A 26,983-nucleotide genomic window follows, 5' to 3' on the forward strand; every position below is an offset into this window, starting at 1 on the left:
TACGCTTTGATTCTTTGTAGTAAGTCTTGCCTTCCCCAGAATATTGGAAGTACACAGTATGTAACCTTTGGGGACCAGCCTTTCCACTCAGCGATGTGCATCTGAGTCTCCTGTGCCATTTCCTGGCTTGAGAGTCCGTTTATTTTTATCTGTAATACTCACAGATTGTATTGTATGTGTGTACCAATTCCTTTATCCATTACCCAATGAACGACACCTTTGGGTGCTTACAAATGTTGGCATTTATGACCAAAGCGACTGTAAGCACTCATGTGGTTTTTGAGTGGACCAAAGTTTTCAGCTCACTTGAGCTGAAAGCTCAAATTAAGCCCCTGGACTTTGATTGTTAATATGGTCTGGTGAGACTTTGTACGAAACAGCCACACTTCCAAAGTGGCTCTACCATTTTGTCTTCCCACCAGCAAGGGAACAGTCCCTGCTGCTGTGCATCCCTGCTAGCATTTGGTGGTGCCAGTTTTGGACGGTGGCTATTCTAAAGGCTTGAGCATTGCTATGGACTTGGGATGTGTTGTCAGGAGGACCAGTGGCCGGAGAAGGACCTCATGCTTGGTAAAGTGGAGGGGAATGAAGAAGAGGAAATGACACAGTGGCTGCAGCAATGAGCTCAGGCACAGCAACTGTGAGGACGGCGTGGGGTCAGACAGTGCTTCGTTGTTTGAACATAGGGCCACTATGCAAGAACCGCTCCATGGCACCTGCCAACAGCATTGCTATGAGGACGCTTTAGAGGAATTTCCTAAAGGCCTTTCAGATACTTCTAGAAATCAGCCAGTGACAACCCTGCAGAACACCTCAATCAGATCGCCAACCAAATCATAGGATGGCGCAGGACCAGGCAGTGCATTGTGGTGGTCGGCATCACCTGGAGTTTGGGACGGGCTTAACAGCAACCAACAACAGACTTGCATTGGTTATCTCATTGTTGCAGTATAATTTGCAATTCCTTAATGACAAAGGATACTGAACATCGTTTCATGTTCATATGCAATCTGTATTGTCTTCTTTGGTGAGATAGCTGTTCAACTATTATGCCTATCTTTTACTTTTGATTCCAGGTGAATGTGGAGTTCTTTGTAAGCTCTACAAGGAACCCCCAGTGGCACAATGGGCTTGAGGTAGAACACTCCCCGGGCTGGCAGTTTGAAACCACCAGCCACTCCACAGGAGCAAGAGGAGGCTTTCTATTCCCGTAGCGAGTCTCGGAAGTCCGCAGGGGCAGTTCCACTGTCCTAGAGGGTTGCCTTGAACCACAATTGACTTGATGACAGTGAGTTTGGTTTTTTGGCTTTGTAAATCCTCCATAGAAGTCTTACAAATCTCTTCACCCTATCTGTGTGTCTTTCTTTTCATTCCCCCAACTTTTAATAGAGTTTTTAATTTTAAGGAACCCAACTTGTATTTACAAACTAATTGCCAAACCCAAGGACATGACACCCATACGCAAAAACAATGCTCGAGGGTGTCTTGCTGCCTAACTTTGTCCTTTAGCTGGCGGATGCTGACGCACACTGCAAATGCAGACTCCGGAGTTCCAGTCCTCTTCTAACGCGTCTTCCCACCAGGAGCAAGGAGCACATTTCCGTGCCAGCCCTTCCTCCACCCAGGTCCCACTTCCCTTCCCTAGAGTTGGTCAGCACAACTGAGAACCAGAAGAAGGAAGAGCTACCAGTGAAACACGACCTTCTGCAACGCCTGGCCTTTCTACACGCTGAGCACCCTACTGTCCTAGGTAGTGCCTTTCCACTGTACTGTGGTTCAGGGTGCCCTGGTGGCGCTGTGCGGAGCTCTGGTGGAGTAATTAATGGCTTACTCAACCCCACCAGCTGCTGCACAAGAGAAACTCTAGGGAGCTCTACTGTGCCCTACAAGGTCGCTATGAGTCAGGCCATCAGCTTGATAGCAGTGTTTCAGTTAGTTATGTTTTGGTTGGCACTGTGGAGTAGGTCAGCAATTCAAACTCATACACTACTCCACAAGAGAAAGATGAGGCTGTTGACTTCCATAAAGATTTAGTCTTGGAAAGCCTTTATAGGTTACTATGAGTTAGAATCAACTCGATGGCAATGAACTTGGGTTGGAGCACTTGAGATTCGTACTGGGTTGGGACAATTGGGATAATTGTATTGCCACTACCACCCATTCTAAGTAAGCTGATTAGATGAACACAAATTAAAAACAAATAAAGCCTCCAAACAGGTGTAGTTTATTAGCATCTTTTTTTAAAAAAGTGGGAAAAGTTGTTACTGAATATGGATAGTTTCTTATTTACAATTTCTACTGGAGGAGGTACAATTTAGTCAGCATTTCCAATAATCCAAATTTTTTCCCCTAGAAACACCAGTATTTCATTCTCTAGGTAAAAGATTATCGAGAATATTATGATTTCGCCCTTTAGAAGGCAAACTAATACCTTAAAAATATACAACAAAAAGTATCTGCTACACAAATGTGTGTTTCACAGAAGTGTTCTGTGCGTGGCTTACTCGGATGATTTAGCAACAGAGAAAGAACGAAAGAGCAACACACACGCCTCTGCCTCCGCTGGAGTGCGCGCTCCCGCGAGCCCCAGAGGAGGGAGGGCCTAGGGCTTCCAGAGCTTCAGGAGGCCGTCTTCGCTGTAGGTGGCGATCAGATTCTGGTGAGGGTGATGGGCGATACCAATCACATCCTTCTCGTGAACCTGGAAGAGGGACAGCAGGGGGTGAGGGTGTCTGTCACCTGGGGAGCTGGGTAAGAGGCCCGAAGAGGTAAGTTTCTACTTCACATGGGAGTAATCAGGCTGAAGATGGCCTCACCTGGAGCCCGAGGAGGAAACCCAAGGAAATGAAGAAGAGGCACCTGGGCCAAGTGCACACATGCACGCACAAATGAGCGAGCACATTTGTTAGCCTATTTGTACTGCTCCTATCTGTGAATAAAGGTGCTTTGCCCTAAATCACTTTTGCACCATCGCCAATCCACTCATCCATCAATACCGATCTGCAGGCGAGAGAGCAAAGCAGCGATGAACAAGGAAGGCTCCCTCCAGCTCAGTGGCCTGTGTCTTACTGGCTCGGGACTAAAGCCCACAAGACGAGTTCCAGATGGTGATTCTGACACGGCGCCCGTAGATTTTGTTGCGTGCTCACCATACCATTTCCTCTGCCTGCACCAGACGCCGGCCGGCTACACCCGGCTGCGTGACTAAATGCTGACCAGAAGAATGAACAACAAAGTAATGTAAGCCTCTTCCAGATGCGGGTCTGAAAGTCGGCAAAGCGGCATTGCCTTCCAACTACCATATACGCTCGAGTCTAAGCCGACCCAAGGTTACCACAAAGACTGCATTAAAAATGTGCTGCAGGCTCAGCTTACTCTTGAGCATAAACGGTACTTTCTTTCCTCTTGCAATCTTGGATGCCAAATATTCCAAATGGCACAGCTGAAAGGTGTTGAGACACAGTAAGAAATAAAATTTAGTCACTGGGATCTGGGAATTGTGAATTATCAATAGATGCTCGAGAAGGTTTAAAAACATCACAGTCACTTGGAAAGACTGATCATCCAAGTGATTTATTATCCAGAGGATATGGGGGAAACTAGCTCCACTGGTCTCGCTCCAACCTCTGGCTCACCTCACTGACTGGTGGAGACAGAGATGTTCCCTTCTTGGTCTCTGCTGTTAGCCCATGAAGGCTGACTATTCCTGACAAAGGAGATCATTCCATACAATGAAGACCCTTTATGTAGTGAGAAAGGGCCTCCGTTACATTGTTTCTACCTAGAATTGCACTGATGGCAGTCAGTTTGGAACTGGCTTGTGATCGGAAGGCAGTAGGAACATGCATTAATAATGGAGGGTCTGTAGATGCCCTCAGACCAGCAGTACTCACGGTCAGGGTTCTCTCCAGCTTGCCGGTGACCGTGCTGAAGCAGTAGAGCACGAAATCCTCTCCCACACAGTAGATCCACTCGCCACGCGGGGAGAGGGCACAGCACACGAAGTCACCGCCTTCTCGCTTACCAGAGCTGAAGCTTCTGACGATCTGGAGGGTGGCCCACCCCAGGGCAAAAGCCCAAACAAAACAGCTGGATTAATAGCAGCTCAGCCACGGGCATCATTTCAAAGGGGTATCTTCATATTGTTCTTTTTTGGGTTATATTTTTTTCCCTCGGTCATTTATACAAGAATCAGACCTCCAATTCCATTCAGCACAGCATTATCTTGCTCGGAAAGACTTTAGAATGTTTGATCTTTCCCATGAACTTTGAGAAGCCCCCCTTGTATTCAACAGAGAGCTAACTAAGATTAGGACAGATGAGTTGAGAGGCCTCTGACCCTGCAGTCCCAGTCTATCAAGTCACACTGCCCGACCACACACATTCACCACCTCCCTACACACACACACACACACGCTTTGAGTTCACTTACCCTGCAGTCTCATTCTATCAAGTCACACTGCCTGAGCACACTCACCGCACACACACACACACACACACACACACACACACACGCTTTCAGTTCACTTACCCTGCAGTCACATTCTATCAAGTCACACTGCCTGAGCACACTCACCGCACACGCACACACACACACACACACTGCTCCATAAATCACCGGCACACAGTGCTTTGTGGACTCGTGTGCACACCCTAGCTCGCTCTTTCTGACAGGGTCAAACATGGTCCCTTGCAGGGCTGAATTTGGTCTCCAAAACCTTGCCTGCTCTCCCTTCGGGAGCAAGGGACTAGTACAGAATGCTCCATCCTATTCCTGCAGTACTATGTCAATCTAGGCAGAAGCCCTGCTGGTATAGTGGTTACACACTGGGCTGTGATCTGCATGGTTGGCAGTTTGATACCACCAGCAGCTCCGAGGGAGAAAGACTGGACTGTCTACACCTACACAGAGTTACAGTGTTGGAAACCCACTGAGGGTCGCTGTGAGGTAGCACTGAGTTTTGTGTAGGTCAATCTAGAATTAGTATTTCAACATTAAAAGCAAAACCAGGATCCAGCAGAGTGAGATGTGCTGAGCACGCGCTGGGGCAGCAGTGGCCCGGGAGGTGCTTCTAGCAGGTCAACTCTGCCATGGGCACTGGATGACTATTTCATCAGTGATAGGCCTCAGCCAGCAGGCCGAGGAGAGAGGGCGAGCTCCACAAACCAGCTCAGAAGGAGCCCCAAGGTCAGCAAGTCAACGGCACCACGACTCATGTTCACGCTTGAAACTGCCTGGGTGCGGCAGTGCTGCTGGCTGCCCGGTGGTTAGGGCTGTGTTCAGCAGCTCCTGAGGCTGTCCCGATTGCCGGTTTCAAATACACATCATGAGGACCCAGCTGTCCTTGTCCTATAAGAGCCTGACCTTTGACTGAGTGGCAGCTACATGTCTTGAGCTGGTAATCCCCAGCAAACTCCTACTGGCGGGCCTGACAATCTGCACTGAGACTGTAGGAGGCTTAAAGCAGATCAGAGCCTCACGCATCCAACGCATGGGCTGCCAAACTCGATTGGCCTAGTGCCCCTTTCCAGAAAACAAATAAATAAATAAATAAATAGATGAGCTTAGTGGCAGCGCCCTGGCCCTGGACACTTGTACTATCATCCACAATCCAAGCTAAGTGGTGGCTCTGCTTTTGCAGCCCTGCTGATCCTTCCAGAAGCCCCCAACCAAGACAGTCTCACCCTCTCTGGGAAACACTCGTCCAAAGGAGAGCCCATTCTAACGCACGGCAACCCTGCGCAGGCTTTCCAAGGCTTGTCAGTCTTGAATGGGACTAGACAATGCCACCTGTCCCCCACCGAGCAGCTGGTGGGTTGGCACCACCAACCTCATGGTCAACAGTCCAAAGCTTACCCAAAAGAAAAACAAAATACACAAATACTGTAAAGAGAGAACTTCTGAGACACCTAGGAGATACACGGTAGCATGGTAGTTCTAATACATGTCTGGCAAACACAGGCAGTGCATATGGCTGCTCTATAGGGTGATGAAGTCACACTGAGTCAGAGGCTGCAAGGGAAGGGCCAGGACCTGGTGATTTGGGACCCACCCACTGACTGAGCACTCACCTGGCCCTGCATATTCATGATGACCACTGTGTTGGACCGGTTGCACACCACAAAGTGCTCTGGGTTCTTGGGAAGAAGGAGCACACTGTTGACGGTGATGTCTGTCCCCGCAGTGCTGCCCAGGGACTTAAAGGTGTTGGAGCACTCTGTGGTCTTCATGTTCCAAACCTACCGGCAGAAATGGAGACAGAAGCATTTTTTAACGTAAGAATATCCAAAGGTTGGAAGATTACAAATGAGAATATTAAATAGGGGCAAACTCACTCAGGAAAAAAAGGTAGTGTGGGTGAAACGTCAGTCAAATATGCAATAAACACACCCATTCTGCCGATGATAGACGTACACGATAGTCACAACACGAAATAATGACAGCCTTTGGAATCTATCAGCTTTGCTTACAATTTTTCCCTTGGCTAACAATTTTCTGCCTTTAAAGTACACACTGTGTTAACACTGCTACTGCCCTTCCTAGGTAACCAGGAGCATCAAACGCAAACAGGACACTTCACGTACAGACAGCTGTTGGAACAAAAGATGCTGGGAAGGATGGGAAGACACGGGACCACCAGGCACTGCGCTGGTGGGAATGTACAATGATGCAGAACCCAGCCAAGCCCACGCCACCGAGTTGATTCCAACTCACAGCAAATTGACGGCGACGAGCCGAGCTATCCTATAGGGTTTCTGACACTGCGGTCTTTTTACAAGCCCACACGTAGCCAGAGGCTTAGCTCAGCATGCCAGCAGAGCTCCTTAAAAATGGTTTATCAGGTAACTGATTACAAGGATCCACATGTGACCTCTTCCCTGGGAGAGGGACAGCAGAGAAGGGGGGAAGGGAGACTCCGGATGGGGCAAGATATGACAAAATAACGAGGTATAAATTACCAAGGGCACATGAGGGAGGGGGGAAAGGGGAGGGAGGGGAAAAAAAAAGAGGACCTGATGCAAGGGGCTTAAGTGGAGAGCAAATGCCTTGAGAATGATTGGGGCAGGGAATCTATGGATGTGCTTTATACAATTGATGTATGTATATGTATGGATGGTGATAAGAGTTGTATGAGTCCCTAATAAAATGTAAAAAAAGAAATAGAGGAGAAAAAAATGATTAGGGCAAAGACTGTACAGATGTGCTTTATACAATTGATGTATGTATATGTATGAACTGTGATAAGAATTGTATGAGCCCCTAATAAATTGATAAAATTAAAAAAAAAATGGTTTATCAGTTTCCTAAAAGCGTGGTTCATGACAGCTCAAAGATAGAAACAACCAGTGTGTCCATCAACAGCAAGACATATAAAATGTGGTAAGCCACACTATGGAATGTTAATGTTATTTAGCCATAAAGAGAAACTAAGTTCCAATACACCAGAGTGGATCAAACTTGAAATCATGCCGAGTGAAAAAAGTCAGACACAAAAGGGTAAATATTACATGACTCTCTTTGTATAGAATACCTGCAGATGACAAGTGCCAAGAGACCAGAGCTGATGAGTGCTTGTCAGGAGCTGGTGGAAGGAAGAGATGGGGTGACTGTTTAAGGGGAACTGAATTTGGGGTGAAGAAAACAATTGGAAATTGATAGTGGTGAAGGTGGCATACATAATATGGCGAATGTAACTAGTGAATTGTACACATAAAAATGGTTAAAACAGACTATTTATATATTTGGTCACAATATTATCTATCTTTAAGTCAATTGAGGGTGTTAGAGTCAAATACTCAGACTCTATCCTGCCATCTGAGTTGGGCATGAGCACGTGTATTTTTAAGGGGATTCACAATAGAAAGGCTTGCTAGACACCCATGCAACTATGGGAACAGTTTCCTGGGTTAGAAAGCTGGGGCCATCATTTTGGGGGCAACTTGGTCAACCGACAAAACAGTCCACAGAAATAATACATCTTTTAAATCACTTTATGTAGGACTATACAGCTTTTGTCGCAATCCATCCATCCATCCATGTGTCAAGCACATTTGTACATGTTGCCACCATCATTTCCAAAACATTTTCTTTCTATGTGAGCCCTTGGTATTAGCTCTTTTTTTTCCCCCCTTCCTACATCCAGCATCATTAAGTAGCACCTGAGACACATGCTCACTAAGATAAAATTATTGGTCTCTACCAAGAAGAAAGTAGTCAACATGGCTAACAGCCCCCACACACCGCAGCCTTCTTGAACCTGAGACCAGATGAACTAGATGGTGGTGGGAAGCCACCACTACCCACCGTTCAGACCAGGAACCGTTCAGACCAGGAACTTAACAGAAGGTCCCAGAAAAAGTGATAGAAAAATTAGAATAAAACTCAAAATCCTAAAAAGGGCCAGACCTAACTGGACTGGGAGAGAAGGGAGGAACCCCAAGACTATTGTCCTAAGATAATCTTTGAACTTGGAAATCCTATGTCAATCAATTGTCTAATAAAACAAACAAGACCATGCATGAATACGGTGCTCCCTTAAAAAGAAACCACCTGAGACCAAACAGTCAACATTTACCCCAAAACAAAGACAAGATGTCATACAGGGGCAAGGCAGCTAGATCAATGTCGAGAGAACCCAGAGCGGAAACAACGAGGATTGATGGCACATGACAAAAACGGCATGGCTCAATTTGTAGAAAGACTGTTAAAGAGAAACTTAATTTGCCTCACAAACGCTCACCTAAAACACAAATTAAGTATCATTAAAGGAGGGGGGAGGGGTGTGCTTCACAAATGATTCATTCTACTATACAGCCTATACTGAAAACCACTAACCTGAAGTCTCGACCCCAGTGCATACACGGGGGTCCATGAAGGGGAAGCCACATGCATTACGTCTCCCACTCCAACCTCTCTTCCGAATGGTTCGCCCCCTGTCCCTGGCCCTTCTGGGCTGAAATGAACTGAAGCGGTTATAAATCAGCATCAGCGGTACTGAACTCTGAGCTAGGCTTAGAGCAAAGATGGCCACGGGCTGCAGGGCACTGCCTAGATGCCACTCGCTCGGGGGGTGGGGGGGGTGCAGAGCCTCAAAGGCGTGGACTAGGCACAGTACCCTCTGTCTTCACCAGAGCTAAGCACACAACAGATGTTGAGCAAACACCTAAGAGACAGGAAAAAACAGTCATCCCACTGGACCCAGAGTTCCCTTGCTCAGTAAACAGCGTGCCACCTGCCCTTTGAAACCCAGGTGCACAGCGAAGAGATGACTACTTTAGGGATCAAGAGTAGTAAGGCTTCTGGGGCTTTCTGTCCAAAACATCAGTGATGCTTTACTCAGCTCCCTGCAGCACCAAGCGGAGAGACCACCGAACGGAGGCCCAGGTAAACGCACACCCACTGGCATCGGCCCCATCTCCGTGGGAAGCACAAAGAGCGCCAATCCCACGACTAAAGGCTGATTGTTCCGGGTGTTGCTCATTGCTCCTGCAGCAGAGCAAGCCTCTGCCCCTTGGGTTTCTGGTCTGCCAGAAGCACCACTTCCAGAAGAGCATCTCATTTGTGCAGTGCCTGCATTAAAATGCTGAGCTCCTCCCAAAGCACTGAGTTACAGGAGGGCCGTTTAAAAGCAGCAGCTCCAAGACGGAAGAGCAGTGTCTCAAAGCGCTTCAGCACCTTCCAATTTGGGGTTTCCAAGTCTTCTGTAGGAAATGAGACCCTCTCATTCAAATCCTCATGTATGGTCTGGCCTGGAGGGTCTATACTCTCAGCTGAGGCTCTGAGGGAGGACTTAGTGCTACTCTACAGCCCTCCCTCTCCTCCTCCTCCTCCTCCGCATCCACAGATGCTGCTGGGAATATGAGGTTGTAGTTGGCTACAGGAGGGCCCCGTCCATCTGAGGGATGACGGATTATAATCATCACAGGTGTTTCCTGTCAGTTGGGAATCACCTCACTTTAGGTCTGCAGATGATAAAGTTTGAATTTTTCAGGTTTTATAGTTGAGGTCCTTAGTCCAACAGGAAGCACTACTGTGTCTCATCCGCATCGCAATTAGGACACACATAAGTAATAGGGAAGCTTTCTTCGCCACAATTACCACCACGGATAATCCCTCAAGGACAGAACCCCCCTACACCACCACCCCCAATAGACCTGCATCCAACACTTCACCTTGACAGTGCCGTCAGAGGATGCACTGATGATATAATGCCCGTCTTGTGTGAAAGTTGCTTCGTTAACAAAGGAGGAATGGCCACGAAACTCCTTCAGCGTTTTCCCAGATTTTAAGCCGTGAATTCTATCACAAACAAAAGCAAATGGGAATTAGTGTTCTACTGATTACAGCTGGGACCAAGTGTCAGTGGTTCTCAACCTTCCTCATGCATCTATCCCTTAATACAGTTCCTCATGTGGTGGTGACTCCCCAACCATACAATTATTTTCGTTGCTACTTCATCACTGTCATTTTGCTACTATTATGAATCCATTGGCCCCTGTAAAAGGGTCGTTCAGCACCCAAAGGGGTCATGACCCACAGGTTGAGAACCAATGGATTAGAGAGTCCCAACAGTGAGCAAAGAAAGAGGGCTATATCAATGGGTTTGCGAATCTAATCTCCTTATGTCACTCAATCAAACAAAATCAAAGCCAACATCTCTGCACAGCAAGAGACTGGAAGAAAATGTGCTGGTAACACCTTAACTATCTGTTTGAGGACCGTCTTCTGAGATTCAGGGTGAGTGGATCTCAGCGGGATTCTGGGCACCTGCATCTATAACAGGGCTTCCTGGCGAGTTTGATGACTGAAGACCACATTCTGAGAAACATGACACACTGTCACAATCCTCTTCTAATCTTTCTTCTGGGAAGACACTCCAACAAATGGGGAGCCCCGCCTCTGCCGTCCCGAGCCAGGAAATGAAGCCTCTCACCCCAACCCTCTTCACCACTGACCCAGTGGAGGCCCAAGGAATCACCGGGGATGGAGCTCTCGGACAGTCTTACTTACCTGATTGTCTGGTCAAAAGAGGCACTCAGGATCTGACTGCTATCCTTGGAAAAACTGAGACAGGTGACCCCTTTACTGTGCGCTCTTTCAAATCTTCTTAAACACTGGCCACTCTGGATCTTCCACACCTTTATCAAAAAGAACAAAAAGCGGTGAAGCCATGGAAGCCCGCAGAGACCTGCAAGATGCCGTGTTCCCTAATGCCCTCAAACAGCATTAAAAATGCATGTGAATGGCTGAATATGATATGCCTGCTTCACATAGCATGACAGCCGAATCCTTGGAAACTTAAACTTGTTTCCTTATAAATCATTAAAACCATAATTCAGACTCTAAGTTCTCTAAGCAGAGACCACTTCTGGAGAGTATCTAGTCCAGGGTTTTGCTTGTTTGTTTTACCAGCAGTCACATACAAACTATAGTTAGTGTCAGCTGTAGACTGTGCCCTGGCAAAACTAGATGCAAGACAGTCCCAAGACGACCCAGGGCAGCACAGGTCTGCCATTTCCTGACTTACACAAGCTGTGACCGCTGGACAAACTCTCAACGCACTGTCACTGAGGCCATGCTGACTCACGGCAACCATGTAGAAGGGGGAGAGCTGCCCTCACGGGTTTCCAAGACTGTAGCTTTCTAAGGAGTAGAAAGTTTGGTCTTTCTTCCGTAGAAGAACTGGTGGTTTTGAACAGCTGACCCTGCAGTTAGCAGTTCAACACATAACCACTACACCACCAGGGCTCCTTTGGGAACCCTGCCCCCAGCAGATAATTTTAAGAGTGAATGAGAAAAAAAAAAAATCCAGCCATTATCCTGAGGTTGATGCTCAGTGAGCAGTAGTCATTTTCTGTTCTGTGGGCTAGCATGTGTTGAGAACTTTCAGAATGCCCACACACAGAGCTGGTGCCGCTCAGCCACACCTTGATTTTCCCGTCTTGGGCTCCAGTTGCTAGCATTTCTGTGTCTCTGCTGAAGCACATGCAGAGGACGGCATCGTCCATCATCATGAAGTTGTCTTGGGCCTGGTACTTAAGATCCTGAGGGAGACAAGGGGAGCAGTTAGTAAGATGACACGAACGCCCGAGAGCTCTAGAAGGCCCCAAGCGCAGAGCCATGGATCCTGTCAACTACGAACTACAACATAGAACAGGATTGAGCAGGCAGGGTTCCCAAAAGCCAACTCACAGTGAGTAAGTCACCTTACCTAACTCCTTAAAACACGCCGACACAGGACCCTAGCTCTCGTGCAGATTCTTGTCTCACTTCATCGTGCTGAATTCCATTTCCATCTTGTCTAAGCAAAATTTCCCAATGATTTCATATTTTACACAGGGCTCTTTAAGAAATCTGAATTTATTCACTTATGGCATGAAATGAAAAATTAAACTACTGGCTTTTCCAAATTGCTAGCTACTTTTCCTAAAACCATCTCTCTGCAGTGTTCTTTTAGCCATTAAAGTTCAACTGAAAGTATCCTTAGCATTTATTTCTAATTATAAAATTATACTTCTCATGGTAAACACACACACACAAACACGGTATTCAGAAACAAAGTGAAAAGCATTCCTAATTCCAACAAGCAGGTAATGGACTCCAACCGTCCATGATGAAGATGGTTTTATGTCGGTGGGAAAAAGAGAGCCAACAAAAACCGGGGAGAAGAAACTTAAGTTGAATCTATACCAATTCTGGAGCCCTGGTGGCATGTGTTGGCCGAGAACTGCGAAGTCAGCAATTCAAAACCACTAGTCACTCAGACGAAGAAAAGATGGGGCTTTCTACTCCTACAGAGTGGTAGTCTCAGAAACAGACAGTCACGCTGAGTTTGAATTAAGTGCAAGAGAGAAACAAATTCCAAATAGCTAAAAGTATTACATGTAAAACGAAGCCGGACACACACACACACACACAAATACTAGAAGAGACTATGGGAGTCTAGTGGATAAATTTGGTAATATATTAAAAAAAAAAAAAAAACCTCTGAAAGACAAAATCAAAGTGGAAAAAAAAAACATTTTCAATTCACAGTGCAGACAGGCTGGCTAACTTCCTCAGACTGTAAAGAGCTTCCACAGCGCAGTGTGAAACAGGGCGTTGAGCCCACAGGACAGGCACACACTTCATGCTGGGCCCGTCACATGCAAAAGAAGATGATCCCTTGCACCCACACACTGGCGCTACCGTCAGTTTAGATGGAAGCGATCTCAGATCAAGTGGTTAAATTATGGTTCAACCCACATAGTGGGACAGAATACAGCAGTGACCTTCAAGATGGAAAGGGAAAAGCAAGGAGAACAGGGTACACACCATCTGCCTGTACACAGATTCGTTTCAGGAAGAGTACACTAGGCCCTTGCTGGCATAAGCAGAGGGAAATCAGGAAGGCGCATAAGGAACGGGTAAGGAGGGAGAGCGCAGGCACCCGACTGCCGGGGACGAGGGCTGGAGCGCGCCTCCTTACCCAGTGCCGTTCCCTGTATCTTGGTGTTCTAGCAGGCGTGCACATTACCCATTCGAATATCAATTCAAACTGCAAAACTGACAACAAAATTCTTCCCTTGACTACTAAAGAGAACTGAAAACTACTTTAAATGGTGTTTTCGTTTGTTTTTAATTAGAAAGGAAAGTTATGCAAGTTCCCTGCAGGCAGACCCTTCCTCAACTCACCTGACTTTAGAGACACTTCTCCGGAGAGAGAAGTTAACATACCTTCCGGATTTTGCCAGTCGTAAAGTTCCACACTTCAATGAATCCGTCCACAGAGCCAGTGACCAGATACTGACCATCTGGGGAAAACCGAGCGCACTCCACATGTGATTTCTGACCAAACTGTTGCAAATGGAGCAATGAGACAAACGCATTATGTCCAGCGGCCTGAACCAACTCTCGCTCTGCCCTGTGATAAGCCCTCCCTGAGCACAGTGCCCACAGCATGCTGGCCAGCGAGGAAGGACCGAGGGGAATGTCTGGAGAGGCGCACAGGGAAAGGGGGCTCTGTCTCCTGGGAGCAGTTTCATGGGATCTGGGTCTCTGTTGAAACGGGTTCCTTTGAATGTGGAATTTCCCTTCCACAGGAAGAAAAGCACTGTTTTACCACAGAACTTATAACAAATCCACTTGTTAGCTCCGAGCTTGAGTTTTTACTTTACAATCAGCTACCGTGAGCATGGTTTTCATACACAGTTGAATATGGTTTCGTATGCCCCTGCTATGAATCTAGAGACAAAAAAACTTTCTACAATACTGTCTCCCTAAACTATTTTGCAAATCAACTTTCCATTATGATTTCTTTCCATGATCTTCACTTAATCTAATCAAAAAGCAGGGCTAATTCTGGAAGGTGTAAAGCTGGCAGACTGACGCCTGGAGAAGGTGCACTGACTGCTTTCAACAGCAGAGGTGCATGGAGGACAGAGAAAGGACCCCCGTGAACTCCACTCTCCTCAACCGTGAAATGCTCACGGGGCTCGAGAGCCCTGGGGTGCTGTGGGAGAAGCACTGGGCTACTCAGCAAAAGCTTCAACCCCGCTGCTCCCAGGGAGGAAGGGGAGGCGGCCTGCTCCTGCACACATGTGCAGTCTTGCTTGGAACCCTGTACAGGGTCGACTCAGTGAGGTGGGTTCCTGTTGCCAGGCTCCAGCCAGGGGAAAATCCAAAAATGAAACCCATTAATTCAATTAAAGCATAAACTCAGAGAAGGCGCTGCAGTGAAGACATTGCAGCAATTGCTTGGTTATTCCTTTTCCGAGAAAGGTCCAGATTAAGAAGAAAAAACAGATCACAATAAAAGCACTTTTCTCAGAGATTAGCTAAATCCATTTGCATTTCACATCTGGAACTTTGCCTGATGTGTAGCAACAAACACACATTGTCCTCTTTAACAGGACAAATATACACAAAGTCCGTCGTAAGTCTCAGGCAAACCTCCAAAAGAGCTAGCTTGTCTCCCAAATGAGGGCTTCTTGGGAAAGACCCAAATGTCAAGCACATGGCTACACTTGCCAACAGGTCTGAGGTGTGCCACCGCCAGGCCACACCAGCGCCCCCGTGGACACCAGCAGCAAGCTCGAACGTTCCGGCGTTAGAAGGTGGGGCCAGCTTGGTGAAGCTCCTGGCACATCGACAGAATCTGGTCGACCACGTGCAAAGTGCTTTACCACCCAACCCCCACCTCCCCTACCCGCCTGACCCGCCGACTGTCTAGGACTCTTACCTTAATGTGCCTACTCAGCTGTGTAGGAAACTTTTCTTCCTCCACATCTTTGACGGCTGCTTTGCCTCGGAACAGATCGATGGTCATGCCGGGCGGGAGCAATCCCTGGTGTTGCTGCCACTTCAGAGCCTGTGAGGAGAGACTCGCGCTGTAGCCCGCTCAGAGGCTAAGCCAGAAACAATGAGCTTCACAGGGAAGCAGAGTCTTGGAGGCCCTTCATCTTGGACCAGGAAGGCACAGCACGGCCTGTGCTTCAGTGTGAGCTGGGGACACAGCCCTCCAGGCCGCCCTCCAGGCTAAGCAAGCTCACACCTATTATGGGTGTGGCTTTTCCAAAAGGATAAACAAACTTTGGACAACAGCTAGCTCCTGTTATTGCACATGCAAACGTAGCCACTAACACTTCCCATTCTCCCAGGCCACAGAGCCCTACCACCCCTTACACTGGGGCTTAATTTTTTATCACACTGTATGTAATTAGGTTCTCTTCTTATCACCTCTTGGGACATCAGATGCAGCCCATCTGGCGGACATGTGCTCGTTTACCTAATCAATACACGGTGGGCATTAATGCTGCCGTCAGTTTTCCACTCGGGCAAAGGCCACTGCAGTGAACAGCTCTTTTCCTGGGGGGGGAGGGGGTTGGGCCCATCCCTCTTAACATTATCTTCCTAGAAGAGGACTCATTCCATCTACGAGATCAGGAAAGACTTTTCCCACATGGCACCACACGGCTTTGATAAAAGTGTGGCTTTCCAAAACTGTCGTCATTGCAACAATTGGCCAAACTCCATTTCAGCATGGGTAGAACCATCCTCGTCTTTGGAGACAGATGGTACTGGACTAAACTATTCACCAAATATTTAACACTGACTCTCAGGTTCACCCAATGAAGTCAGGCAAACGCCTAATTCCTGGGGCTGCTGAAAGGATAAAATGAAATATTATCTGTATCTGACTGGGTATCAAGCCCTGGCCCCAAAATCAATTTTTGGTCTTCCAACAAAGAGTCCTTGAGCTAACTACAAGCTTTTCTTTTCTGTTGTGTTTTTTGTCACTGGCTTTTTGTTGGTTTTGTTTTTTGTTTTTTGTTGCTTGGTTTTGCTCTGTCTTGTTTTTGTGCATGTTATTATCTCTGTAGGTCTAGCTAAATAAGATAGGCTGGTTATATGTGTATATATATGTGTGTATGTATGTATGTGTATATATATGTACACACACACACACATACACACACACCATATTGAATGAAGGGGGAAGTGCAGAGTGGAGACCCGAGGCCCAAGTGTCAGCCACTGGAGATCCCCTCATAGAGGGGTTTAGGAGAGGAGATGGGTCAGTCAGGGTGCGAGGTAGTACCGATAAAGAACACACCTTTCCCCCAGATCCTGGATGCTTCCTCCAACAAACTACCATGATCTGAATTCTACCTTGCAGGGCTGGATAGGGCAGAGGTTGTACACTGGTGCATATGGGGGCTGGAGGCACAGGGAATCCAGGGTGGATGATACCTTCAGGACCAAGGGTGTGAGGGGCGATGCTGGGAGAGTGGAGGGTGAGTGGGTTGGAAAGGGGGAACTGATTACAAGGACCCACATGTGACCTCCTCCCTGGGAGAGGGACAGCAGAGAAGGGGGGAAGGGAGACTCCAGATAGGGCAAGATAAGACAAAATAACGATGTATAAATTACCAAGGGCACATGAGGGAGGAGGGAGCGGGGAGGGAGGGGAAAAAAAAGAGGACCTGATGCAAAGGGCTTAAGTGGAGAGCAAGTGCTTTGAGAATGATTGGGGCAGGGAATGTGCAGATGTGCTTTATACAATTGATGTATGTATATGTATGGATTGTGATAAGAGTTGTATGAGCCCCTAATAAAATGTTTTTAAAAAATAAGATAAGCTGGATAAACACTCTGGAGGAGAAAACGATTGGACCGACAGTTTCGGGGGACATGGGAGAGGGTGAGGTGGGGGGAAAGGAAGTGGTGTTTATTTAATAAACCCAGGGACAAGGGAACAACAAGTGATCCAAATCGATGGTGAGGAGGGTGTAGGAAGCCTGGTAGGGCATGATCAAGGGTAATGTAACCAAGAGGAATTACTGAAACCCAAATGACGGTTGAGCATGACAGTGGGACAAGAGGAAAGTAAAAGGAAATAGAGGAAAGAACTACGAGGCAAAGGACATTTATAGAGGTCTATATAGATCTATGTGCATATATTTATAGTTTTAGTATTAAGGTAGTAGATGGATATTGGGCCTCCACTCAAGTACTCTCTCAATGCAAGAATAGTTCGTTCTATTAAACTGGCATTCCATGATGCTCACCTTCCCGACACGATCACTGAAGACAGAGCAGATGCATAAGTAAATGTGGTGAAGAAAACCGATGGAGCCCGGCTATTAAAAGATATAGAGTCTGGGGTCTTAAAGACTTGAAGGTAAACAAGCGGCCATCTAGCTCAGAAGCAACAAAGCCCACATGGAAGAAGCACACCAGCCTGTGTGACCACGAGGTGTTGAAGGGATGAGGTATCAGGCATCAAAGATATCAGGCATAAAAGAATAAAAAATCATATCATTGTGAATGAGGTGGAGTAGGCAACTCGAAGGGTCGTGGGGAGGAGACAGGACAGTCAGTTGCAGTGTAGCAATCATGAAACATACAACTTTCCTCTAGTTCCTAAATGCTCCACCACCACCTCCAGTATCATGATCCTAATTCTACCTTACAAAGCCGGCTAGACCAGAGGATGTACACTGGTACAGATAGGAACTGGAAACACAGGGAATCCAGAGCGGATGATCCCTTCTGACCAGTGGTGACAGTGGCCATGCCGGGTGGGTGGAAGGAGGGTGGTGTCGAAAGAGAGAACCAATTACAAAGATGTACATATAACCTCCTCCCTGGGGGATGGACAACAGAAAAGTGGGTGAAGGGAGACGTTGGACAGTGTAAGGTATAACAAAATAATAATTTATAAATTATCAAGGATTCATGAGGGAGGGGGAAACAGGGAGGGGGAAAATGAGGCGCTGATGCCAGGGGCTTATGTGGAGAGTGAGTGTTTTGAGAATGATGAGGGTAACGAATGTACAAATGTGCTTTACGCAGCTGACGTATGTATGGATTGTGATAAGAGTTGTATGAGCCCTTAATAAAATGATTTAACATATATATCTGTAAAGCCCATTAACAGGCTGAAAAGTGAAGGGACCAGCGAGAACCACGGCCAGAGGAAACTGAGGTCCAATGATCTAAGAGGGAGAAGTCGCAAGGAGGCCAAACCACCTGGCAGAACGCCAGAAAGGCTCAGGCGCTGGAGACACCGTGTGTCGCTGAAAGAGAAGTTGCGGCACAGGGCTAAAAACGGAAGCAATGGTGGGAAGACTACGTTAAGGAGCAGTCAGCTCTCTCAGCCCACCCTCCAAGTGATGGCCTCACTCCACCCTCAAGAGAAAGCAGGTGGGTTCTTTTCGGCAACTGCTGGAGAAGCAGGTAGAGCTGAGGGAGTAGAAGCCCGGTGCAAGCAGAAAGAAAAGCAGGCATGCGCAACAGAGCCAGAGCTAGGTTCCTTCACAACGGTACCCAGGGCAGTTTCCATATGCATGTGTTGTCCAGACAAAATCATCTAAAATGTGCCTCAGACGGGACGATAAATCTACAGCCACTGTTATTTTAATTGCTCTAGACCTGTGGTTCTAACCGTCCTAATGCCACCACCCTTTCAGACAGTTCCTCAGGTTGTGGTAACCCCCAACCATAAAATTATTTTCGTTGCTACTTCCTAACTGTAATTTTCCTACTGTTATGAATCAGGCAACCCCAGTGAAAGGGTCGTTCGATCCCCAAAAGGGTCTCGACCCAGAGGTTGAGAACCGCTGCTCTAGACCTTCTGCTATTAGCCACTTCGGTTATGCTGCCTCTTCCAGGGGAGATGGAGGTTTAGGTTAATTTACATGTGTGTGTCCATGAGGGAGCTTCCAAAAGTTGGTGGAAAGAAATGGAAACACAATGGGATTCTTCCATGAACTTTTGAAAGACCCCCCTCCCCACCCCAGGAAAGCTACATAAAGGGATCAGTATGAGGAGTCCAGGGTCATTTCCATTTCAACAGCACGTAATTACCTGTCCCAGTAATGCCATGAGACGAGATGGGGGGACCACGCTGACTTCTCCCGCTAGGGCCTGGGCAATTGCTGCTCTCCGCTTCTCTTTGCTGCTTCCATCGGGATAAGCCTGAGATGGGAAAGAGGGGCAGCAGTTACATCAGGACAGCAGTGTGTCCCCAGAACGAACGAACACTCACTCACTCACTCACTCACTCACTCACTCACTCACTCACTCACTCACTCTCTCCCCACCCCTCCCTAAGGAAAATAGGACTGAAAATGGTCTGGCTAGAAAGAGTAATTAAACCAGCTCCGTTTTTAAAAGCAGACTTTTCAAATCTGACCCCTTGTGTCCACAGAGTATGAGCTGGAAGGGATTATGTCTATCAATGGACACTGCTCCTCTGAAAGAGTCCAAGTAAACTGGGGCTTTTGTACCTCCCAACCCACAGCCCCCTGAAATGGCAGGAAGACATTCAATTACTCAGCAGCCAAGATTACCCTCTTGACAGAACCAAGTGTCAGTCAATGTAGAGGAACAGAGACGATTCTCCAAAATTACAAGTGTCCGATGGAAACACAAGCACAGGGGACGTGAGAGAAGCGGTGTTACTTTGAAAGGACTGCAGTCAAGGAGCTGGAGTTGCGGAATGGAACACTGGTCTACCCTGCTCTGGAAGTCTTCACCGGGCCGGGCTAGAGACATCACCGGTCACGTTTTTGAAGCTGTTTCTGTTCCCCACCATAATCTTACCTCACGAGGATCGAAATAGGACCTGGCCAAGAGGTTTTCCAGATGAATATACCGCTCTGGCTGGGTTTGCTTCAGCATGATCATCGGGTCCGTCTGCCTCAGAAGCGACCTGGCAGCACCCAATTCACGGAGCTCTATCAATTCTAGAACCACCTATTGACAGAAAATGTCAATTTCAACGTGTTCTCTTAACAAGATTTCTTTTTTAATACAATGCCTGATGGCCTGCCAAAGAAAGGTCCAATGTTGGGAAATGTCCTTTCTCCTTAGAACTAGAAATTTAAGGTAAGCAATTCAAGTAATTATTGGTACTAATTACTTCAGATTGTCAACCTCCATTCTTCTTTTAATAAAGAATAAACGTTATCATTTAAAGCAGTTTGGGGTTGTTTGTTTGTTTGTTTTTGTTTTTTTTTTTTCAGAAAAATTACACAGAAAGACTGAGTGCCCACCTGTCCTTCTTTCCATGGCTGATTTCTCCCATCGCTGACTGACATTTCTGCTGTACGGCTGGGAGAAAGATGTGGCTGTCTATTCCCATAGAGTCACGATCTCAGAAACCCACAGGGGCAGTTCTAGCTGATCCTATAGGGTCCCCGAGTCAGAATAAACTCAGTGAAAATGAGTACATTCGCTAAATTGATGAGTGAATGGTATTAAGACATAAACTTAATTCCACAGTTAACATTAGGGCTTGTTCTTTGTGTTGTATAGCTCTCTCGGATGTGACAAAGGCCAAAAGTCACCTCTCACCTTTATCTGGTAACATAGAAACGCTCTGCTGTTCCCTAAGTGCCCTGGGCCCCACTTTATTAGTGCCTCCCTGTCTCCCCTAACAAACAATGGGCCTTCAACTGTCTTTAGTTTCACCTTTTGCCAGAATGTCATGTAGTTAGAACCATACTGCAAGTCGCTCTTCCAGGCAGGCTTCTATCCTTCAGCAACATGCATTTAAGGTCCCTCTATGTCTTTTGGGGGCTTGCTATTATATTAGCCATCCTTCGTTTTAACCTACCAAGCATCCTTCCTGTCTGGTCCTTTGTTCAGATCCCTGACGCTGACAAAAACGAAAGCTAGGCATCTCTCCCTGCTCTGGGGAATTACTGAACTCATGGTGTTGTAAAGAAAGAAGCCAACCTCCCTATGTTTACAACATTCTTATTTCCAGAAAACCCACTCTGCTCACTGAACAATCAGTTAAAAAAATCCTTTCAGTTTGGAAAAGATCTTTGACATTTCCAAGAAGAGAGGGAAAACAAAGGAGCAGTCAAGACTCACAAGGTCAAATGCAAGGCTGTGACAGTCAAAGAGCTCTGTAAGGAATGCTCAGGGACCACACTCAGCACCGCTCTCACCTGTTCGTAGAGCTCAATGAGGGTTTTGTCTGGCAACTTCAGCGACTGGATAGCCTGTAAAACCGTATCCCAGTGGCCGCTATTAATGTCGGCCACAAAACTCTCAATGCTGTCCACAGTATTCAGAGACACTGTTGTTTCCTCCTGTAAGGTGGCTAGGGCCCGGTGCAAACTGTTCTCCTTCAGGTACTGCATGATGAGACGGATCACACTGGAAAGGAAAAGCCAGTCAATCAGCTCGGGATCCACGCTTCCCAAGGGGCCACAAAAGAAAGCCCCTCCTGCCGCTGACTTTTCTGTCCTCGGCATGTGAGGAAAGCTTTCATCGCAAAATCCGAGCTGGAAGGAACCGTGGGGTCCCATCCCATTCTTCAGAGAAGGAAAATCAAGTGCCCAGTGTCTGACAACCAGCTAGGAAAATCAACCCCTGGTGGCCCCGTGGGTTTGCACGGGGCTGCAAACCGCGACGCCAGCCACTGGAAGCCACAGGAAAGATGGGGCTTCTACTCCTAAGAGGAGTGCAGGTCAGCCCTGTCCTACAGGGTTGCTATGAGTGGACACTGACTCGATGGCAGTGAGAGGTCCGAGGTAATTTCACTGTTTCTTTTTTTGGGGGGTTGGGGTAGGGGGGTGTAAATTTTTATTTCAAATGCGTGGATAGCTTCAATATCCAGGTCATGGCAAAATCAGGGCATGGGTAAAATACCTTACATTAGATTCCAAAAGAGGTACCAAAAAGTACAGTAAAATTAACACTTCCGTTACAGGAAATGTATGACACAAATAATATAAAATTAAAAGGGGACACTGGTTTCCTAGGATACAAGTTTACTCCTTACCCCCAGGGCCCACAGGCCCGGGCTCTGGAGCGGCAGCAGAGTGTACACCCACCCCTCGGGTTTGGGGAACCTGGTATTAAATTCAGCCCACGATGCTGCTTGGCCTCTGATCCACCACACTCTGCTAACACAAGTAGCTCTGGAAACAGTAAACAGGAGAGTGATTTCCAAGGGGGAAATTTTAAATAAGATGCACATGGGACGAGCCATAGAAAGTTTGCCAAGCTAAATTTGGTACATGATTGTGTTCACTGATAGCCAAATGGAGCGGTGCAGTCAGTTAGCGTATGGCTTGTCTTAATTCTGGTGGCCACCGCGTCGCTGGCTCTTCCCATAATTTGTATTGCCCTAACCTCCACCACCACCACCACCACCACTACCACCCCCACTGCCTCAGTTCCCTGGTTGCAGTTACCACGGCCCCCAGAGTCGTACTGCTGCTGCTGGTAGACCTCTTTGGGCTGGGCCACCTTGATTTCACACTTGTTTCCACTGACAGTGTGAAACTTTCTCTCCAGAACTTTCTTCACAGGTTCCTCTTCTTGACAGGTAAAGAAAACAAAGTCTCATCTTTTGTTAGACTTTGGATCCAGGAAAGCTCAATGGTCCCAATCTCACCAAATTCACCAAAGTACTCCCTGATCTTCTCCTCAGTGACCTCAGGATTCAGACCTCCAACGAAGGTTTTCTTCAGCAGGTCCGTCTTCGTGGCCATGGCCTTTTTGGGGGCAATAACCTGACCATCCAGCCGGTGCTCCTTCTGGTCTAGTACCTTCTCCATGCTGGTTGCATCTTCGAAGAGAATGAACCCAAATCCTCCTGACCGCCCAGTGTTAGGATCCATTTTTATTGTCCAGTCAACAGCCTCCAACAGTCTTTCAGATCCTTTTTGCTGATATCCCAGCCCAGGCCACCAAAAACATTTTTCCCGTGTTCTAGTTCTTGCTGCGGTTGATCTGGTCTCCCTCTGGCCATTCTGATGCCAGCCAGAGGGGTGGGGTGGGGAGGCGCAGTGGTCACCACAGTCATGGTCCCGTGGTGGACCCAGCTGGCGACTCGCCCTTAGGGCGGTCTCGCGCCCGTTTTCCATGGCGCAGGTCATCTACATTGGCTGCTCCTCACCCGTTCCGACATAGCTAGGTCAGTGCGCAGCGTCCTGACTCACTGCTTCACCTCCACCCGCGCAGTTCAGCTGCCTCGTCAGTTTCTTATTAATCTTTACAATTATATTGCTGTACGGTTTATTGAAATAATCTAAACATAGCCTAGCCATTGACAAAAAATAACCTAAATGACTAATATAATTCAATTCACTAGATGGCAACTAATAGTTCCCATCCATCCCTAACCTAGCGTTCTCCGGAGTCCGTCTCTTCAGTGGGGGTACACAAGCCACAGTTCTGGACCAGCAGCAAGCTGGTGGAAATAGCTATCCATGTATCCCTGAAAGCCGTGCAAGTTAGGCTCCTCAAACTACGGCCTGCAGGCCACAGGCGGCCCGCCGAGGATTTTTATCCAGGCCGCCGGGTGTTTTTGCCCCGTTTTGTTTTTTTACTTCAAAATAAGATATGTGCAGTGTGCCTAGGAATTTGTTCATAGTTCTTTCTTAAACTATAGTCCGGCCCTCCAACGGGTCTGAGGGGCAGTGAACCGGTCCGTTTAAAAAGTTGAGGACCCGTGGTTCTACGCCGTCGAGCGAAGCACTGGGATTATCGGTAAAAGAGCCCCTGGACTCGTTGTCTCTACAGGTTAGAGGCTGGGCCAACGACTACAAGGCTGAAAGATGCCGAGCGCGGGGCAGAGGAGCTGGAGGGCATGTCCCTAGAGGAAATGCATCTTCCGCTTGGGATTGGGGAGTAGGGAAGAAAAAGGAGCAGAGAGCACAGATTGTTCGAGTGGGGTCCGGAGAAAGCCGACCTTTGCTCAGAGTCCCAGCTGGAGTCGCCGCGGGGGATCGGAGCGCGGGGGCCCCTCAGCCCTGAGCCTTCTCCCGCGGGCTCGGGGTTTCTTTCCGGCCGGCCCGCCCCCAGAACCCAGCTGCAGGCAGCGGCGTCGGCAACGAGGGGACGCCAGGGCGCCCCAGCCTCCCCGACGCCCCCCAGGTCCCCTCCACCGCCGGCCCCGCCAGCGCGCGAATATTCGCCCCCGCAAGACTCACTCCGAGGACTCGATTTCGATCGACATCGCGGCGTCGGCCTGGGCGCAGGTCCCGCTTCACGACACCGCTTCACTCTCCCGGGTGTCGCGCTACGCCCCGGCGACACGTCCGGCGGCCGCGTGGCGTCACTTCCGCCCGCGCCCGCGGCCCGCCCCCCGGTGGGCGGGAAGCATCGAGGGGCGGGGCCTCGGGGTTGCGGAAGACGGGCTATCTTAGCTGGGCTAACTAGACCAGGAAACGCTCCTTCCTGCCTCCTCCCAGGAGGGAGATCCCTGACCCAAAACGTCGGCTTTGAAATGTGTGCTTTTTCGCAATTAAGTAGAGATCGAATTGAATTTCAATAGCTGACTGGGCGATTGAGACATTGTTATTTGGGCTTCTAAAAAGAAAGAAAGAGAGCGGTTGAAGGCAAAGAACAACTAACCGGTCTAATTATGAACGATTTCATCTTAAGTGGGACCCACTTAAGATTTGCAGACCCATTCCCGGCAAGAGGTAAATTGTAACATTTCTAAGAATTTAGCTGAAAAGGCTTTCCCTGCAGAGGCGCCTGAACGCAGTGGTTCTCAACCCTCCTGATGCCGCGACCCTTTCATACAGTTCCTCGGGTTGTGGTGACCCCCCCAACCATAAAATTATTTTCGTTGCTACTTCATCATTGTCATTTGGCTACTGTTATGAATCGGGCAACCCCTGTGAAAGGCTCGTTTGCCCCTCAAAGCGGTCGCGACCCATAGGTTGAGAAGCGCTGTGAGCAGTGTAACCAAATGCAAACTAGAGCTTTGAGCTCTCTTTGGTGTCTGGTCCTTCAGGAGCAGTAGTTACAGAGGCAGACATGGTCAAGTCCAAAAACCACACCATGAACAACCAAGAGAGAGACAGACTTAGAGTTTATATATTATTAAATTGTAGAGACCAATGAAATGTAAGAATGTCAATGAAATTAATAAAGAGGCTATTTCAGAAATATCACCATCCTATATCAATTTAAAACTTCATTTTGCTCATGCAGAATTTATACATAGATCAAGATGCTGTTGTGTGAACAGAATATGGTTTAAAATCAGGAAAGGGGTGAGGCAGGGTTGTATCTTCTCACCAAACTTATTCAATCTGTTTGCTGAGCAAATACTCAGAGAAGCTGGACTTTATGAAGAATTTGGCAACAGGATTGGAGGAAGGCTTATTAACAACCTGCAATATGCAAATGATACAACCTTGTTACCAAAAGTGAGAAGGACTTGAAGCAGTTGCTGATGAAGAGCGAGGATTGCATCCTTCCATATGGATTACAACTCAATGTAAAGAAAACAAATAAAAAAAATAAAAAAAATAAAATAATTTAAAAAAAACAAAAAAATAAAAAAAAAAACAAATAGCCTCACAACTGGTAGGTCACATCATGATAAACGGAGTAAAGATTGAAGTTGTCAAAGATTTTGTCTTGCTTTGATTCATAATCAATGCTCATGGAAGTAGTAGTCAAAAGATCAAGTCACGTTGCAGCAGGTAAATCTGCTGCACAAGATCTCTTTTAAAGTGTTAAAAAGCAAGAATGTTCCTTTGAGAACTAAGGTGCACCTGACCAAGCTATGGTATTTTCAAATGGTCTCAGATGCATGTGAAAGTTGGGCACGGAATAAGGAAGACCATAGAGAAAAATGATGCGTTTGAATTGTGGTGCTGGTGAAGAATATTGAAAGTACAAGGGACTGCCAAAAGAGCAAACAAATCTGTCTTGGAAGGATTACAACCAGAAAGATCCTTAAAGACAAGGATGGCAATATTTCATCTCACGTACTTTGGACGTGCTGTCAGGACAGACCAGTCCTTGGAGAATGACAACATGCTTGGTAAGTAGAGCGGCAGCAAAAAGAGGATGGCCCCCACCAAAATGGATTGACATCGTGGGTGACACAATGGGCTCAAATATAAGGACAACTGGAAGGGTGGCACAGGACCAGACAGTGTCTTGATCATAGTGATTCATAGGGTCACTATGAATCAAAACTGAATCAATGGCACCTAACAAAACATCAATAAAAAAAGCTATTTACAGCACAATGTTAAGAAATGTATGTGAAAGTTACATGCTGAGGTCATGTGTTTGGGGATTTCCTGTTGTAGCTTAATCTAATCAGATACTTCCGCAAAAGTCTGCCATACATCTTTTCTGTTCCCTCTGAAATAACACTCCTTTATTAAAATAACCATCTATTTTCCATCACCTCTTCAAGGACATGACCTCCAAGATCTCAGAGTTCTTAGAATCTATGGTAAATGTTTGCACCAACATGTTGTAAAATATCAAGATAGGTAATAAAATGTCTGAGCTGTTCCTTTTTTTACTAGCAACAAATCTTTCTCAGAAGAAGTACAGCCAGAATGCTCCGAAGCAGTGACGATGGTGTGATTTCATCCATCTATGTCAGTTACACAATCTCCTGTCAACTTGAGTGAAGGGGTGAAGTCTAGCCTGTCAATCAGGTCACAGCTTGATGACCTCATTTGGAGGCACATTGGAGATAAGTAGCTCTCTGGA

The 26,983-nt window shown here is 47.2% G+C and overlaps 1 protein-coding gene across 1 annotated transcript; it reads right to left on the minus strand.

The window, feature by feature from the left end:
• Window positions 1-2,190: 2,190 nt before the first annotated feature.
• SMU1 (SMU1 DNA replication regulator and spliceosomal factor) lies at window positions 2,191-24,573 on the minus strand. Its single transcript, XM_075560023.1, has 12 exons — window positions 24,442-24,573; window positions 21,445-21,655; window positions 20,090-20,242; window positions 19,352-19,462; window positions 15,222-15,350; window positions 13,718-13,837; window positions 11,929-12,045; window positions 11,012-11,139; window positions 10,174-10,300; window positions 6,073-6,240; window positions 3,894-4,046; window positions 2,191-2,701 (listed from the first exon to the last, which is right to left on the minus strand). The coding sequence occupies exons 1-12, from the start codon at window positions 24,465-24,467 to the stop codon at window positions 2,603-2,605; spliced, it is 1,542 nt and encodes a 513-aa protein (XP_075416138.1). The 5' UTR covers window positions 24,468-24,573; the 3' UTR covers window positions 2,191-2,602.
• Between the last annotated feature and the right edge of the window lie 2,410 nt (window positions 24,574-26,983).

The sequence above is a fragment of the Tenrec ecaudatus genome, chromosome 10 (assembly GCF_050624435.1).
Source record: "Tenrec ecaudatus isolate mTenEca1 chromosome 10, mTenEca1.hap1, whole genome shotgun sequence".
NCBI classification, from domain to species: Eukaryota; Metazoa; Chordata; class Mammalia; order Afrosoricida; family Tenrecidae; genus Tenrec; species Tenrec ecaudatus.